The 20,470-nt window shown below is 37.2% G+C and overlaps 1 protein-coding gene across 1 annotated transcript; it reads right to left on the bottom strand.

Moving 5' to 3' along the window:
- Positions 1 to 18,668: 18,668 nt before the first annotated feature.
- LOC150091044 (MBT domain-containing protein 1-like) lies at positions 18,669 to 19,376 on the bottom strand. Its single transcript, XM_090381215.1, has one exon. The coding sequence runs from the start codon at positions 19,374 to 19,376 to the stop codon at positions 18,669 to 18,671; it is 708 nt and encodes a 235-aa protein (XP_090237341.1).
- Positions 19,377 to 20,470: the final 1,094 nt, after the last annotated feature.

Below are 20,470 nucleotides of genomic sequence, written 5' to 3' on the forward strand. Positions count from 1 at the left end.
TGTGTGTCGTTAGACAGTTTCAATTTTTTGTGCAGTTTGATTTTGATGATATCCTTAGGATTTTGGAAGCCGCAAATTCTTTAATAGAGTTGACCCAACTGGTTAAGAGGGTTGATGCAAATAAGGCATCACATTTGTACAATTATTATACATTTACCTGAAGACAGGATTGGTCAAGGCTATTTTCACCTCTCGTAGTTTGGTCATTCATAAGAGAGATGGAGCATGGCTGTAGTTTATTTAACATGGTGTCCAGCAGGTTATTGAGCTGTGGTGGAAAGTTAATCTCCACATACTATATGTGTGGTTGACACGTAATTTGTTGAGAACCCAGTATACTACATTATTAATGATTTCTAGACTAGGGACGGTGGAATGTAAACGACTAAGAGTTTTTAAAGTGACAATGCCTCATAAAGCTCTTACTCTGTGAAGGCGACCGAGAGGATTTTAAGTGCTATGTCACATACAAACAGGACTACTCCTCCACCCCTGGTTACAGTTCTGGATTTGAAATAGGCCTTGTATACAGCAGCGACTAGAGACAGCTCCCACCTTTTCATCACACTCAATTTGAAAGACGCATATGTGGCTGCGCTCTTCAATAGGGTGACTTTTACAGTTATATCCATGAGTCGTAGGCATTCAGACACAATTTCGTCAGGAGTAGTCTGGGGGTCGACCCGGGAAACAAAAATGGCTTTAGGTTGTTGGATGCGGATATGATCGTGAGTTTTATTCTAGAAGAGACTTATGCACCTGACAATCTATTGCAGTTGTTATTGGTAGGGTATTGTGTACTGGCTGCCAAGATGGGGTTGTTTCGGTGTACCCGCTACGACTAGATGAGTAGGAAGGGACGGGAGGGCTTTGAACAAATTTTCTTTTGAAGAAAATTCCATTTCTGTTCCCATATGATTTGTTATTCAATCTATTCGGCATAAGGCTATTGAGACAGTGTAGAGCATCCTGGATTGGCGGGCAATCCGGCAGGCTGGTATATGAAGCATTAGCTTCTTGATACGGCCACTCAGCATCGTAATTCGCATTCACGGAAGACTGTATCCCGATATCAAAATTCATTCCAGACATTAATGTAGTCACAACAGGTTGGCTGTGTTCGCCGGCTATTTTGTCATTCTCATTATATCCTGGTATTTTCTCCTGCATCAGGTCTTCTGTTTTACGAGCAAATAGTACGTCGGCATACACATAGAATCTTCGACGCTGGGTGCCACCTGACATGCTGATTCAATTACATCGAGAGCTATAGTGTTCGGTGGGATATATAAGACAGAAGAACTGACAAAACTGTTGCCATCGTTGGTTACCGAAAGAGGCTTCGCTTTATCTGTGTTAGTCCGGTTTTTGGGTTGTGTTTCCTTTCCTTTCGCCCTTTTCTTTGGTGGTATCTTCTTATGGTATTCTCCCTCGAAGATAAAGAACAGTGGATAGCATTGATGAGAACGTTTAACATTCTACCGTGTATTTTGTTAGTTCTCAGCGTTATTTATCAGTTTCCTTTGTTGCCAGACCGCATTGGTCATCTCATGGCTGAGAACAGGGCCAGCATTTTCAACTTGGGTATTCCCCCCACACACACGACAGGAGGAAATGCCCCAAATTTTTCTGGCCCATTGAGAGCCGTTTAATGTAACTATGGACTTGTATTTAACGATATTCAGCTGCCAAGTATAACAACGGAAATCACGATAATCCGAATGTGCCCGTTAATTAGGATCTCAAAATTACCTTACCAAATTGAAGTGTCATGGAGCAGATTAAAAACGACGATCCCTTCATCAGTGAACAAGAAGATGTGGAGTACTTTCGTTCAGGGGGCCGCCAGACAGGGAAAAGGAAATATTGGGAGTTAATACCAAAGTCGGAGCGGGGATACACGTTCGCAGACCTAACGAAAGGAAACACAAGAAACCCTACAAATCAAAAGGTTGCCAGCAATGACAAGCAAAAGGTGGGATCCGCCCATAGATCCCACCTTGTCTGAGGGCACTGTATATGAAAAATCACTGTTCCCTAAAGCTGCTCTGGAAACCCTGATCAATGAACAAACCAATAGGGTAAACACTGTGTGGAGACCGAAATCTGGACATATTCTAGGTTGATGCGAAGAATACAAGGAATTAACCAAATTCACAGAGCAGTTGTTTACCAGGCGCAGAACACAAATTGCTGTTCAGAGAACCACAATAATAAGGAGCTGCTTTCCCCCTGCAGCGCAAAACACAACTGCTGCATATAAGAAACTTCAATAAAGAGGGACCTCACCGACTCTTAGGACAAGAACCTACACGATAGAGAGGGGGATACCCGCTTGTGCATCGACTGCACACAAATGGATTTGCTAACAGCTGGACGGGACGCGACTGTCCCAGGAATTACTAACTTTCATGGCTTCGGCACTTCAACTACTTTGATTATACGCCAAACTAAAACTATTATCTAAAACTGTTTTTCTGGAGGAAAACTTGCTATCAAAGCCTGAGACCGACTAACTCAGCCACGGAAGGAAAAATGCACAAGCATTAAAGATCCTCGCGTCATCGACAACGGCGGCCCTCGAACATCCCACACACTTTTAAATTCTCTGGCTTTCACAGCGAACTGGTACTACAACAATGAAAGCAATGCGCAGATGGGGGAAATTCTCTGTGCCGTTAGACATCAAGATACTTTACACCGACAAGCACACCTCCTTCCAGTCTTCTAACGTATAACTTGCAGACTCTTTCCATCAGGCGAGTCTTTTACGCCGATGAACTTTGGTTAGGAGTGGATGACATAGTGATCGTTTGCTGGTATAACCCATACGTGCAAGCGTGTGACGCATGGCCATGCCAGATATTAATCCGGGTTGGACATGTTGTATTGGGTAGTTAACTCTTCAACAGGGCTGCGTTTCTAAGAGTCATCGGACCTGGCGCTCATTTCTAACTTTAGCCTTTTGCCGTTCGTCGTTCCCTGACCATTTTGACGCTATCCCGGGCACACCTTAACAACTGCGGCCCTCGAACATCCCACCAGTTCAGCCTTTTTGGAAACAGAAGCACAAGATCGTCGAGCTCCCGTAATCTCTCCTTTATCAAAGTCCGATAAATCCTTCCTTTTACCCACCACGCTGGAAATTTTACTGCTTACTGAACCACAGACACCTTATCTATGCTATACACGTCGAATAACTTCGCATTCTCGTACCTCATGTGTTCAACAGGTCGCATTCAACTTTCATAGGGGTGCTGATAAATCAATGTTCATTCAGTGTAAGTTAGTCTGTAATTAAATCACAAAGGATGTTAGGCAAATAAAGGCAGAAATCAAGAAATCTGTTTCTTGATAGCTTCATTACTGGAGTAGAGCTCACTCCAGGTTGACGACCCCTGGTCTACGTGAACGCAGTCTACATATATACCTGCATATATACATATATAACTAGGTATTCCATGAATTCTGTCCTTTCTGTGTATACGCCCTCGTAGGTACCGCAGTTGGATTTTTCACCGTCCTCCCTACACGGCTGGAAAACACTTGAGTTCGAATCCCATCAAGAATGCCAAGAGTTTTATGAGCCTTTCTCAATGTGTCTAAGTCACCCGGTCTTAAACGTGGGTAATATTATTGTTTCATCCGCCAATTCCAGTAATCAATCAGAGAACGCACGTCATTTTTAAACATGATTGTATTATATTCAAGCCCAATATCGCTTAAGTTGCTGACGCACCTGAACCATATAGACCTTATTACACCGGTGTGCAAAATTTAAGAACCAATCAAGTTTTCACCTATAGCTTCTCATAGGAGTGGACTGGATATAGGAAAAACATACCACAGGAACCTCGCGAAGTACAGAAATGATGAAGGAAACAAAACGGTACAGAGGGAATTTATTCAAAAATGGCAGCATAGCACTGGCTGCCATGATACAGATGCATTACTGCCAAAGATGGAACAAAGGGAAGAGGTGGTCCTCAGTAGGATATATGGCCACCCCTAATGTCGATGCAGGCTTTACACTGCCTGTCCATACTTAACAACGTTGTTGATAAGTTCTTGCGGTAACATTGTCCATTCATCTGTCAGCGCCATCTTCAGCAGGTGGGCGTGGACGTGTCGGTAGGCGTCTCTCCAGAGCGTCCCATATGTGTTCGATGGGATATATATCCTCGGAACAGGCAGGCCAATTCCATACGAAGAAAGCCCTCACTTTCCAAAAGCATATCAACAGCTGCAGTGCGATGGGATGTGGCATTATCAACCATAAACAGGAAAACGAGCCCAGTGGCATCTCGGAACAGACGCAAATGGGGAAGGATTACCTCAGTACAGTGGTGTGCACCGGTTACAGTACCACCTTCTAGTACCTGGAATTGTGTTCGTACATCCAAGATGACGCCACCCCAGACGAGAACACCTCGACCGCCATATCGATCCCTTTCATTGACACCGTGGGCCAACCTCTCGCCAGATTATCTGACGTCCAGAATCGCTGCTGAGAAATCGCTACTCTCATCAGTAAAGAGTACCTTAAGTAAAGATTTTGTGGTTGTAACCTTCAGAAATTGTGTTGGTCTTTAAGTAGTTTTGAACACCAGTGTATATAATAGTGAAATTCATCATTGCGTATATCTTTGTAGCGCCATCTGTCTGCCTTCAAAAAAATTTCACGAATATGTTTATTTCATTTAATTTATATAAAATATAATTAACATAAAATATATGATTAGCATACATGCTTATTTTCCTTTTACCCTTTTTATTATTACTACCTTCACACGAAGCAGAATAGATATATTAAATAAAATTTGTATGTTTTTCTGCTTAAGAAAACTTTTAAATCCAATGAACACGATTAAATTAAAACATTTTAATGTACGAGGAGTTCCAATCATTCAAGCTACATTGTAGACTAAATCATTTAATTGGAACGTGGAAATGGATTGAACTTCGTGGTTTTTGAAGGACGCATGTAGTTTCGTTGTGGGTTTAGCTATGATTTTGAATTGTGTGTCTTTGAAAATTCTGTTTAGTGTTTGAACCATTGTTCAATATACGTTAAAGCAATACAATATATTTTTTTTGTTATTATTGTTGATAACTGGGGTGTTATTATGTAATCTGTTTTGTGCTTGTAACCTTATTTAGTTTATAATACGTAGGCGATAACCTCTATTTTGAAATCTGTTTCTTAGTGTTTGTATTTCTGTGTTTAGAGCTGATTCAAAGTTACATCTAAATAATTTATTCTACAATATATCTTGCAAGGATTGCCACTCCTCATACCAGGGATATACTGATTGTGCACTCAATACGAGATAAGCAACATTTAGTGTTCATCATTTCATCCCGCTACTCGGCTTCGGAACTTGCATTCCATGCAATTAGTGAAGGTCACGCCTTACTCTTCAACGAAACAAAAATTCTCAGCATCCAACACGATTACACCAAACTATTAATCTTGGAGACGCCTGAAATTAAATTGTATCAAAATTCAGTAATTTCAGTAATTGTGTGTTACCCCTATCATATTTCAGATTCATGTTCCTTCACGCCCAAGAGCCAAAACTGAACCAGGACCATGATCACTTTCATGTGATCATGGCCCTGGTGGAAAAACCCCGTACACTACTGGAAGTAACAAAATACTTTAGTTTCTTAATGTTTCAAAGGATTGTTAATGGTTTAATATTTGATTTAAAGTGTTAAAAAAGTATGGATTCATTATTTATTTCGATTCTAAACATTTCATTTTATAATTAGATGTTTTAAAATTTAATTTAATAAAATAAGGTCGAATTGTATTCTCTCACTTCAAGGATTGGGATTAATGATTTTATGTAGTTCGGGGTACGCGGGAATCGGATTCATGGCATTGGATCATTGATTTTGTCTACGAGGGTGTGGAATGTATGTAAACTATTTCTGTGGTTGTTTCAGCACCGAAGTGTTTCTATTTCTGCTGTTGTTTCAGCAACAGCGAGTATCAACAGAAACAATCCTCTTTTTCTTAACTAATTAATATATAACGTAGAATGCATTGAGCCACTGCAGCTCTGTTATCTATTGATTAAATAAGATCACATATGAAATTTAGCATTCAGCGTAAACAGCTTTGCAGAAGGGCTCTTACGACCCAGTCTATTTATTTGCAGGATCTTTGCAAGAAGGGAGAAGAATTTCATTTCCCTCCGAATGAGACGATGGTGGAATCGCCATTGGAATATAAAGTTCAGGTCCGTAGGCCACACTTAAGAAAGGTAAATCTTTCAAAAAAAATTAAATAGAAAAAAAAACAACAGCATAGAGATTGGTGAGAGGTATTCATCCGTTTCTATATGAAGGCTTAGAAGGTCAGACTCGAAAGCTTAACAACTAGTTATTATTATTATTAAATCTGTTTATTAGATTAACAAGTGTTTGCCTTCATCCCTATACACCCTTCTAGCCGACCGTCTAGAACGGTGTACAAAAATGCAAGAATTACAATATTTACCAAAGCGTGTATATTTCCAATATTGTTTCCAAAATGCAATTATTTACAAGATTTTAGTTCAAGTAATCTGTACGCTTCATAGAGGCCCTGTACTGCTACCTTTCGGAAGCAAAATCCATGGCATACATATAAAATAACAGTGACTCAGGAGCCTATGATAGATATAAGCTGGTTTGTAACCAAATCACAAAGGAGGTTAGCCAGGCGAAGGCAGATTACGAGAAACCTTTGGCAAAGGATGCAAAGGAAAATAGTTCTTTACTTATGTAAACTCTAGAAGAAGGGGATGAATCAGATTGGTCCACTTGATATTGATGGTTCAACTGTTGATGATCCTGCTTAGGTAGCTAACAAACTAAATGAATATTTGGCATCTACAATCACACATGAGGAGTTCTTCAGGGACGGGAATGCCAGAGGTGTATTAAACTGAGAGCAAAGTGGAGGAGAAATTGTTGAAGATAAACATAAAAAAGGCACCTGGGGTGGATGGAATCTCTCCAGTTTTATTAAAGGAGGCAGCAAAGGAAGTAAGCAAACCATTAGCCATAATTATGAGAGCTTCCTTGGACTCAGGGGTCGAACCAATGGACTGGAGATGTGCAAATGTGACCCCAATCCACAAAGGACGATCAATGGGAGACACAGGTAATTACAGACCTGTTTCTTTAACTATTTTTCCAGGGAAATTAATGGAGGTACTGGTTAAAGAAGCATTGTATGATCATCTAGACAAGAATTCAGTAATAGTTAAGACACAACATGGGTTTGTTAAGGATAAGTCTTTTCTGACCAATTTGATTGGATACGATGTTGTAGCCACATAGGAACTGGATGCAAGAAATAATTTTGATATCATATATTTGGATCTTAGAAAAGCCTTTGATACTGTTGCAAATTGAAGACGGTTAAACAAATTGGAGCTGTGTGGCATTGGAGGAAAATTGCTACTATGGATAAAGGGATGGTTGAATGGGAGAAGACACACTGCTCATCGCGGACTAATGTTATTAGCAGAGTTCCTCATTATTCAGTGTTGAGTCCATTGTTGTTTTCTGTATTTATAAATGATATTGATGACGATATATCAGGCTTAATGTCCAAGTTTGCAGACGATACGAAGGTTGGCATGGTTTTTAATGATACTAATAACAGTATGCTGCTGCAAAAATATCTATAAAAGTTGAGCAGATGGGCTCTCAGCGCATCTGCTGAACTTTTCAAAATGTGACAAATGGTGGCAAATGAAGTTTAACATTGACAAATGTAAAGTACTACATATGGGAAGCGGTAAACCATAAATCGAGTTCATGATTTTAAATAAAATTAAAAAAACAAATTTTTGAATTTAAAATTACGTATTTCAAGGAGAACTGTGAATGCCTGCAGCAATTTCGGTAGGGTTTCTTGAATACAAATTATAAGATTATTTGGTGTGAATTGTGGTAAGCAAAATCTGTGTAATATGCCTTTCAAACATTATGTAAATAAAGTCTTCAAAAATTAGTACACTTTCATAGAAAAATCTGCAATTGCCAGACACCAAGAGGGTCTTCATGATTATATGAGAGCTTTAAAACTTCGTTTGCAGAATTAATTCGATTTATTTAACAACTATTTATGATTTTACGACTTCGTGAAATCAGAAACGTCTTGAGAGGAATCGAGTTCAGTATTTTAACTAAAATTAAAACACTAAATTTTTTAATTTCAAAATTACGCATTTGAACGAGAACTGTGAATGATTTCAACAATTTCGGGAAAATTTCATGCATACAGATTATAAGATTACTTGGTGCGAATTGTGGTAAGCAAATTGTAAACAATTCATTGAATTTTCTTTGCTGTATATGTATACGTTCTGTTTTTGGGTAATTTCAAAAGTTCGTATGAAGTTGCTAATCGGTTTGCTGTAAATAAATAGTTATTGTATATCTAAAAACACATTCGCAAGAACAATGTTTAATTAGCAGGGCGTGTAATGGAGGGATACTGTTCCCCGCTCTCACCCTTCAGTGAATACCGTTCGACTCACCTTTTGATTAATTACAGTTGACGTTGTTGTTTTACTTTTAAGTAAGGTATACCCTTTCCTACTTTATATTTATTTGTTTTATTATTATTTTACTAATATAAAAGTGCTAAAATTGCATTTCCAGTCATGAAATGAAAATCGTCCCTTCTGATAGAAAGTCTTCTCCCACCCGCAGTAGTGAATCTTAAACTTGTTTGGAGGTGCGTTTTTGATGGACTGGTCTGTTTTTCATTTCCTTGTTATCACTGTCTGTTAAGGTATGGTTTCGTAGAATATTCTGTATTCAAGTCATCATTCCTTTGGTTATGACTACGCTGAGAAGAAAAGATTGTCCGACGGTACGAAATTGGTGCCGATGTCGTCATTTTTACGTTTACTTACGTAATTTCTTACGTTCTTGCCTTTTGCTTTGCATAAGTGGACAACCTTATTGATCAGTTGCAATATTGTTTGGCTGTGAATTAGGATTACTATGTGAAGTAATCGTTTTATTATTCCATTTTTGCTGGAAAATGAACTTATCTCAAATACCCACGGAAACCTTTAAGCAGGTATGTTGTATTTCAAGGTATACACTTACCTAATTTTTATTTATATTTCTTTTATTAGTATTTTTCTACTACAAAAGTGCCAAAATTGCATTTCCAGTCATGAAATGAAAATCGTCCCTTCTGATATAAAGTCTTCGCTCACCCGCAGTAGTGAATCTTAAGCAGGTATGTTGTATTTCTCATATTGTTTTGCCACTGTTTGGACACTTCATCTGCCAGAAAGAGTAAGTTCTGTATCTCATCGGATTCCAAGTAAGTTTTCTAATGTTCATTTGTTAAACAGCATTTTATTTTGCAAAGTTTTGTAGATGAAAAAAAACAAATTTCAGTCACAGTTTTTATGAGAGGAAGGCTACCAGACTTGCACTAATTAAAGTTATGTTTTTGGTTGCTTTCTTTTATATATTTTTTCTTTTCTTATTATTGGGATGTTGACTTGTAAAGTCAATGGGTATAAAATAATGTAGAACTCTATAGCAAGAATTCTCAAACTTATTGGGCCCAACTTCCTCTCTCCATCTCCATAAAAAGTATTCTAACACTCCTTCATTGTTGTTCTTTTAGAGCAGGGGTTCTTCATATTTTGCTTTAAATGAGCAAGATTTTGCAACATATATTAAAATATAAATTTTCTTGCTTAAAGATTAAATATGCATTTTTTAATTAATTTTTGAGTGCTGATATCAGTGTGAACCTTCACTTTGAAGAGATGATGCCAAACCTGTCAAATTAATCCACTTTTCTGTCAGCAGAATTTTAAATGTACAGATAATGCAGAGGTCTTGATTGTCACAGCAACATAATCTTGACTTTGCAGCAATAAACAAGTTTATCTGCATAATGTGAGCTGCTATACTAAATCGAGGTTTTAAAGTTGTAATAGCAATGCAACTCTTTAACGTAGTCATAACCAAAGAAATGGTGACATGAAATCAGGATATGCAACAAAAAACTGGCCGAAACAGACAGGGATAAGGACGAAATAAAAAACTGATCAGTCACTCAAAATTGTAGCTCCAAACAAGTACGATTAACTGCTGAGGGTGAAGCATTTCCAATTATTCAATTTGCATTGAATAATTGGAAATGCAACTCTAGAAGTACTGTAGTCGTAAAAAAAAATAAATAAATAAAAATAAACAAATAAAAAGTAGAGAAGGGTACGTAAAAGCAGAACAGATACGTCAACCGTAATTAATCAAAAGGTGAGGCATATTGGATTTACTTAAGGGGAGGGGGAGATTAAGCGACATAGATCACCATATTCTCTCTATTTTAAGCACTGCTAATTAAGCATTGTACTGGCGCAACGTGTTTGTCAGATATACGGTAACCATTTGTTTACAGAATTCTGATTAGCAACTTCATACAGACATTTGACATTAACCGAAAACAGGACGTATAAATATACAGTTAAAAAAAGTCAACGAATTATTAAAATTTATGTGATTTTAGTTAATATCAGAAACTTGATTCCTCGTCAAGGCCTTTTTCGAATTTCATGCAGTTATAAAATCATAAACTCTTTTTAATAAGAATAACAAATCTTCGAACGCACTCATAAATTTCGATATAAGTAGGCATACCCCCCTCCCCCCGTGTCGGAAAATTCTAATGCAAAAAAAAAAAAAAAGTCCGAAATAATTTGAATATATCTTTATTTAAATAATTTTCTAGCCTTTTGCTGTGCATATTTTACTACCATGGAATAGCCTCCCGTTCACTGGACTGGAGTCCTGTAGAGTATATTGGGATGCTATTAAAGGTTCGTTCTTGGTTTGGGTCTTCAAGGAATGCCACAGACTCATGGAGACCTGTGCAGTAAACATGGAGGGAAATACCCGTGGAACGGTTTCTTGAAATAGTGGACTCAATACATCGCCGTTGGATTGCCCATAGCGAGGCAAAATTTGGGCATTCTCGTTACTAGCTAGGTATCCAATGATTTCTGTGAACTCAGTGTACTAGGCTTTTCATACCATCTAAGAAAATAAAAATAAAGGCAATAAATGGATGTCTGATGAACTAATGAGACTCGTGGCAGAGAAGAAAAATGCATGGGATACATTTAAATTATCAGGCGACAGAGAGCTCTATGGTAGATATAACTTAGTCTGTAATCTAGTTACAAAGGAAATTAGGCAAGCAAAGGCAGAAATCGAGAAATCTTTGGGAAGGGATGCAAATCAAAGCAGCAAAAACTTCTTTACTTATAGAAACAATGGTGTGAACCTGGTTGGTCCTCTTGTATAGATGGCTCAACTGTTGATGATCCTGCTCAGATAGCTGACAAACTGAACGAGAATTTTTTATAATTTACTATAACTGGATCTATCCAGTTATATTAAACAAGGCAGCAATGGAAATAAGCAAACATGTAGCAATAATTATGAGAGTTACCTTGGACTCAGGTAAGAACTGGAGCTGCACAGATATGACCCGAATTCGCAAAGGGTGTCACAAATAATTACAGACCTGTTAGTTTAAAATCTGTTCCGGCCAAATTAATGGAGTCATTGGTTAAAGAAACAATACAGGACAAGACTACACTTATAGTTTAGAAACAGCATGGGTTTGTTAAGGGAAGTTCTGCCTGACCAATTCAGTTGGATACTACGACGTAGTCAGAAAAGAACTGGATGGAAAAAATAATATTGTTAACATATACTTGGATTTTAGGAAGGTTTTTGATACTGTTGCACATGAGCAAGCTCAGTGTTCATGGGATTCTTCCACTCGCCGAAAATTAGTCACCTTAGGAGATATGGAATGGAATGGGCAAGTAAGCTTCAATGCCTTATTATGGGTGATTTCAATTTGCCTCTAATTGATTGGAGTAAATGGGAAGGAAACTCGACATGGGGAACAAAATTTTTAAATCAACTAGATGACTGTTATTTGTATCAACATGTCAGGGAAAGTACTAGAGAAAAGAATATCCTAGACCTCATCATCACACATGAATCAGATGACATAACAGGGCTGACAGTAGAGGAACCAGTAGCAGGAAGTGATCACGGAGTTCTACGGTGGATGATGACGAGAGAGGTAGCAGAAGTAAAAGGCAAAGGAATGGGTTTTAATTTCAGAAAAGGAAATTACGATGCCTTAAGGTACTACATGGCCTCTATTAACTGGGTAGATATCGCGCAGAGAATGAATACATTTGAACTGTGGTACGCTTTTAAAACATTAATCACCGATGCCTTGAATGCGTATATACCATTAAAAAAATACTCCACGAGAAGGGTTCCAAGTTGGATGAATAGTGAAGTTGCCACATTACTTGAGCAGAAAAAGGTGGCATGGAAACGTTACAGAGCAATAAAAAGTACTGAAGCCTATAACAGCTACAAGGTGATGTGTAATAGAGCCACAGAAAAGGTTCGACAGGCAAAGGCAGTTTATGAGAAATCACTAGCACACAGAGCAAAGAGGGGGGATACAGAATTCTTCACATATATAAATGCCAAGAAGAGCAGGACAAACCAGATCGGACCTTTACGTAAGGGAAAGGGGATAGTAATAAATACACCAGCTGCCGTTGCAGATGAACTCAACAGTTATTTTGCATCGATATTTACAAATGAAAAGCCTTTTGTGGCAATGGGAAATTGTGGGAGCGAAGTTAAAAAATATGTAATTAATGATATTGAAATTTCGCAAGATTATTTAATGAAAAAACTTTCAAGCCTACAGACTAGTAAGGCTCCTGGAGTTGATGGAATATACCCTATAATCTTGAGAGAGGCGGCAAGCGAGTGCATTGAACCACTGAGGCTGGTTATGCGAGCATCACTAGACTCTGGGGAGATTCCCTTGGATTGGAAAAGTGCAAATGTATCTCCCATACATAAGGGTGGCTCTAAAAGTGAAGTGGGAAATTATCGACCTGTCAGTCTGACTTCAGTAGTAGGGAAAATCATGGAGGCATTGATCAAGGGTGGAATTCAGGATCATTTGGATCGAATTGAAATTCTCAAGGATACTCAGCATGGTTTTGTAAAGGGAAAATCATGTTTAACAAATCTGGTTCGCTATTTCGAAAGGGTCACTCACGAGCTGGATTTAGGGAATAATTTCGACATTGTTTATTTAGATTTCAGCAAAGCTTTTGACTCAGTCCCACATGAGCGGTTGCTTTATAAGCTGGAACAGGTTGGAATCACTGGAAAAATCCTTAGATGGATAAAAGGATGGCTTCAGGGCAGGAGGCAGAGGGTTGTGATAAATGGCTATTCCTCAGATTGGGTTGATGTAAGAAGTGGGGTTCCCCAAGGATCAGTATTAGGACCACTGTTGTTTTTAATTTTCATAAACGACATTGATGAAGGGATAGAGGGCGTGATGTCTAAATTTGCAGATGATGTTAAAATTGGTAGAGTAGTTAATGATCACTGTCAAGCTGAGCTTCTTCAGCGAGACCTAGATAGACTTCAAGAATGGTCAGAAAAATGGCAGCTGTGCTTTAATCCAACAAAGTGTAAGGTATTACACCTGGGAAACAGTAATCCCAAAATAACTTATTCACTTGGTGGAGTTCAACTAAACCCAGTACTGGAGGAAAGGGACTTGGGTGTTACGATACGGTCAGACATGAAATTCTCTGAGCATTGTAAACAGGTTGCAAGGAAGGCCCATGGTGTCCTATCGATGATCTATCGAACTTTTGCAAGTAGAGATATGGACGTGATAATCCCATTATATAAGGCCTATGTTAGACCACACTTGGAATACTGTGTTCAAGTATGGAGACCGCACCTAAAGAAAGACATCGAGCTTCTTGAAAGGGTGCAAAGAAGGGTAACTCGCCTGGTGAGATCGGCAAAAGGGCGTCCGTATGAAGAAAGACTTCGAATATGTGGGTTGCAGAGTTTGGAAACTAGACACCTTAGAGGAGATTTGATTGAGGTGTTTAAGGCTCTGAGAGGCATCAGTAAAATGAATGAGGACAAAATTTTCAAGATTATAAATGATGCTAGAACTAGGGGACATAAATTCAAGTTACGCGGGGAAATGTTTAGATTGGACTGCAGGAAGTTTTATTTTAGCCAGCGAGTTATAAATTACTGGAATAAGTTGCCTTCATGGGTGGTAGAGGCCGACAGTTTGGGGAAATTCAAAGGTCATCTGGATAGTACTTTCGGGGAAGGGAAGCGCATAGGATGATAGGATTAATTTCCTTTTTATTTAATTTTTAATTTCATTTTATTATTTTTATTTATTTATTAATTATTATTATTTATTTAATTTTTGTTTTTATCATTGTTTTGTTCGGATTTTTTTTTTTTTTTTTTTTTGGCTGGTGCAGCATAAGCCATAGGCTTTCTTGCACCATACGGCCGTTACTAATACTAATATAAATGAAACTGAGTAAAGACAATTTTACAGTAGATGTGTAGAATTTTGATTTTTGCCAGTGGGTGCTAGATTGCTGAAACAAATTCCGTCTATCGTTCTGGAAGATGACAGTTTAAATAAATAAACTCAAGGCACAACTAGGTAAACAATGGGACTGAATGGATGAGAGAAATGGAATGTTTTTTTTTTTTTATGGTGGCTGAAGTTATATAAGCCTGCTTTCTTGCATCCTATACTTCAACCAATACTAATATTAAAAATATTACTAAAAACTAAGCACACGAAAATCTGCCATTATGGATACAATGCCCGAGGTACTCCCGGTTGAGAAGAACCGATGTAAGTTAACGGATGCGTACCCAACGACAGCTTGTCAGACATGGTTATCGCTGATTGCGTTAAATTGCCGGCTAACTATTTTCTTTTAAGATGGTGGTTCTCAGCGTCTGAAGCAGTAATACGTGCTATTCTTATGCACTGATTGCAGTGATAATTGGGCAAAATGGTGGATGTACAAAAAAGAAAAATCCTTGCTTTTAGGCAATTGGTTTTTTCCTCACTTCTTGATGTTTCAGCCGGTTAGATCGTATAATAAAAATTTTTAAAGAAATATTTCCATCAGGACTAATTCCTCATCTTGTAGAAGTGCATATTGTCCTCAATTCATGCTTGAGGAATAGCCGTTTCTTGACTTTAAGGTTTAATGGCTGCAACGGGCATATAGCGTCTACGAGTATTAAAGGGTGTTTATTGGAATAGCTTTCACAATTTTTTTTGGGCGGGGGAAGAATTGGATGAAAAACCTCTACGTTTTATTTTGTTGTTTGTTTTTATTTAATGATAATATTAAATATTCTTTGTTTTGTTCTCTTTTATTTATATAGACCTATTTTCCAACACCCCCACTTACACATCTGACTATGGCTTCACAGGAGAACTCCAGATTCAAGGGAAATTCTCAATTACGTATAAATTCCCTTCGGAAAGGCTGAGTGTTCAAGAATGACAAAAACACACATTAATTTATAACATAACATAGTTTATTTACATATATATAACATGATAAATTGATCAAAACTGAAACACATACTAATATTATTCAAATTTGCCTATGTAGCATCAGATATATATGCAATTTAGTACATTGGGTTTTCACTTGAAGGGTTATTTCTTTATACACAACAAACTTAATATCCTTACAAAAAACTGCTATAGTTTCTTCTTTCTTCACACATGAACAATAAATACTTAAGAGGATTAGTTTACACCCTTTCTACTATGTAAATCAAATTCTTATCTTATAAATTGATTTAGGAATTTCATTCTTAACTTCTGATTTAATTAGTGCCCCTTTTCTAATCAACTTTCTCTAATCAAGACAAATCGTACATTTGACATCAATTTCTGGACTAATGCCGGTCCCAAGGGATAGCTACATTCATAAGGCTATTTCTTTCTCTGTATTTCTCTACCCTTCCCTTCCAAAATATATTATACATATAGGTTATACAATAACTAATAACAAATATCCAATTTCTCTTTTTTGCCTTTCTACATATGTCTAATTATACATTAATCAAAACCCATAACAGTCATCTGAATTATCTCTATATTTATGTATATATATTTATATTTTTGCCCATTCTTCCGTTAACATCTTTCTAAATTTATACTAATCTGATATTAGAGTTCCTACAGTCCTTTATACTTAAGTGAGAATACCTTATAACTAGTCACTTACTTAATTTTACGAATTGGATTTCTCTGTTTTGGGGTCTTCAGCTTCTTGTCTGACAATGGCATCATCGTTTGCCAAGGGCATTCATCAAACGACTTCTAGTTCCTCAATGGGCTGTAGTCTACATTTGGATAGGGCATCACTGCGTCTCTTAGGAATTTATGAGCTCGTCTTCGATACTGCTACTTAGCTTTCGGTTCAGCTATTCTGGCGGGCTCGGGATTACAACTTTACCTTCTCAGCTCACTTATTACGCATTGCCTTTATCACTGCCTTCAGATGATGGACTAGGGTTATTTCTTTCTCTGGCCTTTATCACTGCCTTCAGATGATGGACTAGGGTTATTTATCTCCTTACACCACTTATTTGCACCCTGGCCACTTTCACCACTTCCGATCACGGACTAGGTTTATTCCTTCATACACTTCACTCATTTGCATACGGACCACTACCCTTGCCTTCCTCCGATGACGGACTACTCGACTGTTCTCTTCTATCATGAAACTCCACTAACTTTTCTTAACTTACTGACTGTACTTAAACTTATCTAACCCCTCACTACTCCATCTTAACTTTGTCAGATCTTTCCCAACTGGCTGATAGGACAGGACTTATCTAACCCTACACAACTTATTACTCCATCTTAACTTTGTCAGAACTTTCTCAACTGCTGACCTCAGTCGTTATATAATCCTACACACTTATTACTTCAACTTAACTTTGTCAGATTTTTCACAACTGCTGACCTCAGTACTTATCTAACCCTACACAACTTACTAATTCATATTTACCGACACCTACAAAAAACTGAACTTTTTGTCTCCTAACTTATTTCCATAAACACCCACATAAACTGAACTCTGTGTTTCCTAACTCATCTTCACAAAACACCAACAAAAACTCAACTCTTGGCTGCGCGCGCTCTTTTTTTGTTTTCCGAATTTGTGTACCGCCCTTTTGTGTTAGCCCACCTTCCTTCAGAAATTTAACCACTCGTACTTCAATATTTAACCTTACACCCTGACTATTCGCTAGTGTGTGTTTCCCATGCTATCTCCATCCCCGCTAGTTTCAACCTCCCATTCTAATATCAATATTCCTTTCCCAGGCCGCCAGCTCCCTTTTTGAAATTGGCCGACACACACACCTGTTAATACTTCGTAGTTACCCTAAATTTCTTGGGGTCAAAGCTGTTGCAGACTACCAGACGCTAGCCCTATTGTTTTGGACAGAGTATTAGCCTTGTACTCACTTCCTGTTTGTCTCCGATCAAAGGGATGTTCCGACAAATTCGGCTCAACTTTCATTGTTCTCGAGCAACCTTTGTCACCTATTTACTGATGGCTCTGCTACCCGTTTTAGACCCCCGGAATTGTTTACGGTACTTATAGCTAAGTGTTTATCCATCTGTTGGCAGAAAATTCGCGCAGTAATTCTCACGACTCTCCCTTCCCTTCGATTAGCCCCTTCCTTAATTTAATCTCCCTCAATTTTTTAACAATCCACTTTGTTCAATTTATTTGATTTGTTATATTTTATTTTATATAACTAATCATAACGTATCCTTTCTTATTAAATTCTCAGTTTGGGAACGACGATCTGTTATCTTTATATAAAATTTACTTGTAAGATTTTACATCTTGCAAATTCACATCGAAATTGTAAGAAAATGTCAAGGTTTCCTAGTTTTAGCAAGATCAGCAGAATTTTCAGTCCATTCTCCGGGAGCTTGCTACCTCTTCCTCAATAAATGTATCAATAACTTAAACTGTATGTTTTGGACCAAGTAATAAACAACAATACTTTTAGTCTTAATTTTATAAAAAAATATTCCTTTATTATCAATGTACACCATTTACACTTCTACATACAAAAAGCATCCTGATAATGCTACAAACCGTATCATTTGCATAATTTAAAGTTGCAATGAAAATTCGTTTTTTCAAAAACTTTCTTAGATGATTTCAAAATTGATAAGTTTTAATGACGTGATTCTACCCTTCCGCTTCTCCGTATCGGACATGATCGTTCTTTCAGAAGAATGACGTTTTCTGAGGAGGTTCGAGTTTCGGACCAACCATTTCGCACCAGCCTAAAGGAAAAATATCTGGGCTCTCACAATCACACCACTGTTCGCAACTGGTTTTATAACCGACAAAATGGAGTTTCAGCAACCGTCCTACAACTCGTGCAATTTTCGCTACTCGAAAGCAACTAAGATTCAACAAATTGACAGCTTCTACGTAGCTGCCCAATTCAAATCCGTGGTTATAAATTTTGCTCTCAAAAACACACACCGGTACTGGTCGAGATTTGGTTTCCACTAAATAATCAAACCACTGAAATTTTTTGTGTAGTAATAAGGAGGAGGAGAAAGATGAATATCATTTAGTGAACAAAAACCCACCGGAAATATGTACGGCGAAGAGACATGATAAAAAAACAGATTTAAACCATTGAATGATAATAGGCCGTCAAAACGGATTACTAATTAACCCTTCTTTAAAATTTTTGCTACTGTAGCTAACAGGATCAACAGCTTCCAATTTCATTCCTACCTTAATCGTATTATGACGCAACATGATGCCAGTCATACGAATGAAACAAGAAGGTGGGGCAATCTCATCTTTGTTAAAATGCCAAGGAAATATATTTGATGGCGGAACGTATCCAACTTCTTCTGCCCATCCAACGGGATGTATTAACGGGGAATTTGCTTTGAACCAACACCCATAATTCTCATCCTCATAAACAACTTGCAAATGGCACCCAACAATTTTAGTAATATGTGCTAACTTAATAGCAGAAATGCAATTTTTATCAACAGCTTCTAGCTTCATATCAACTTTGAATTTTGTTTTCCAGCTTTCTTGAACAATTTCTGGAAAATTTACAGGAATTGTTGCGGGTCTGTCAAGTGCCTTCATCAAGTATGCACGCCAATTATTACAGCTATTCAGGATTTTTGGTGGTATGAGTGCCTTCCCATTTAAAGCACACCAACCCAAATGATGTACATCCTCCTTGCAAAGATTAATCCAGAAATCATGGACATTGTTTCTTTCGTAACCTTGATATCTAAGTTTAGCCATAAAACCTTCAATCCAGTAGGCAGTATGAAAAATATCGTGATCAAAACTTGATTCCTTGTGCTTTATTTCAATGTGGACGTCAATTGACATGTGGTTGCAAATAGTGCAGAGTGGTATGCGTTTAAAGCAAGATGCTGAAACTGCTTTCAGGTTTTCATTTGAGGACAGATATAATTTCTATTCAAGCGGTTTCTTTAAAGTATATTTCTTAAATTTTTTTTATTTTAACATCTAAATTCTTATGCTTTGGCCGACTTCCTTCTGTTATTAGCATTGGCTGTAACTTCTGTGGATTTAATTCTGTTGCTGGTGCATGCTTGAACTTCAATCGAGAAATTGGATTTGAATTCTCATCATCATCCGTGCTTATTCCAACCACGTCTATGAATTCATCTTCTTCTTCAAATGAGGACATGATGGGAGGAAAGCTTTTTCTTCTTCTGTATTAAAATGTGTCTAGGAATAGATGAAGTTTTGAAAACATATTTAATTTTTTCAAGAATTAAAGCAGGTAAGAAAAATGACGAGTTTCTCGTAGTCATAATAACACTAATTTTTATTACATATGATTATTTATTTTATTTTTTAGAAGTTTCTTTTCTCTCTTAGAAACTTTCAACATTTTGTAACGTGTCACTACAACTCGTTATCTCAAATACAACAATTAATATTAAAACTAATTGTTGTATTTCAGATATTGTAATATTGTGATATATTATTATACTATATTATTATACTTTATATATATATTATATTATATTAATATATATATAAAGGTATAATATTTGATTTGTCATCATATTTTGTACCAAATAATGTTGACAATTTTTAGTACATAACTCAATGTTGACTGATCACAGAACAGGAGTAAAAGTGAATAATATTCAAAGTAATATATACGAATATAAAAGGGGAATGAAAAGAAAAAAAAAAGAGCAAAAAAGGGGCCGAAATACTTGTTTTCAAAAGGAACCAATTCTCCATTTAGCCTTAGCAGAGAAACAGTAGTTCCTTCCCCTACCAATATTTTTTCATCTCTTTTACTTATTTCCACTGTTGAAAATACGGTTATCTTTTTATTCTGATAAAAAAAAAAGTTTGAGTACCACTGGTCTAGTCTACAACAAGCAACACCGTTAATAAACATTAATATTCTTAGCTCATTACAAGGTACTGTGTACTAA

The sequence above is a fragment of the Mastigoproctus giganteus genome, chromosome 1 (genome assembly GCF_048544385.1).
Source record: "Mastigoproctus giganteus isolate SK-2022 chromosome 1, ASM4854438v1, whole genome shotgun sequence".
Classification (NCBI taxonomy): Eukaryota; Metazoa; Arthropoda; class Arachnida; order Uropygi; family Thelyphonidae; genus Mastigoproctus; species Mastigoproctus giganteus.

Excerpts from the sequence above, each read along its gene's own strand:
- LOC150091044 (XM_090381215.1), bottom strand. The coding sequence starts at position 19,376 with ATGTCAATTGACGTCCACATTGAAATAAAGCACAAGGAATCAAGTTTT.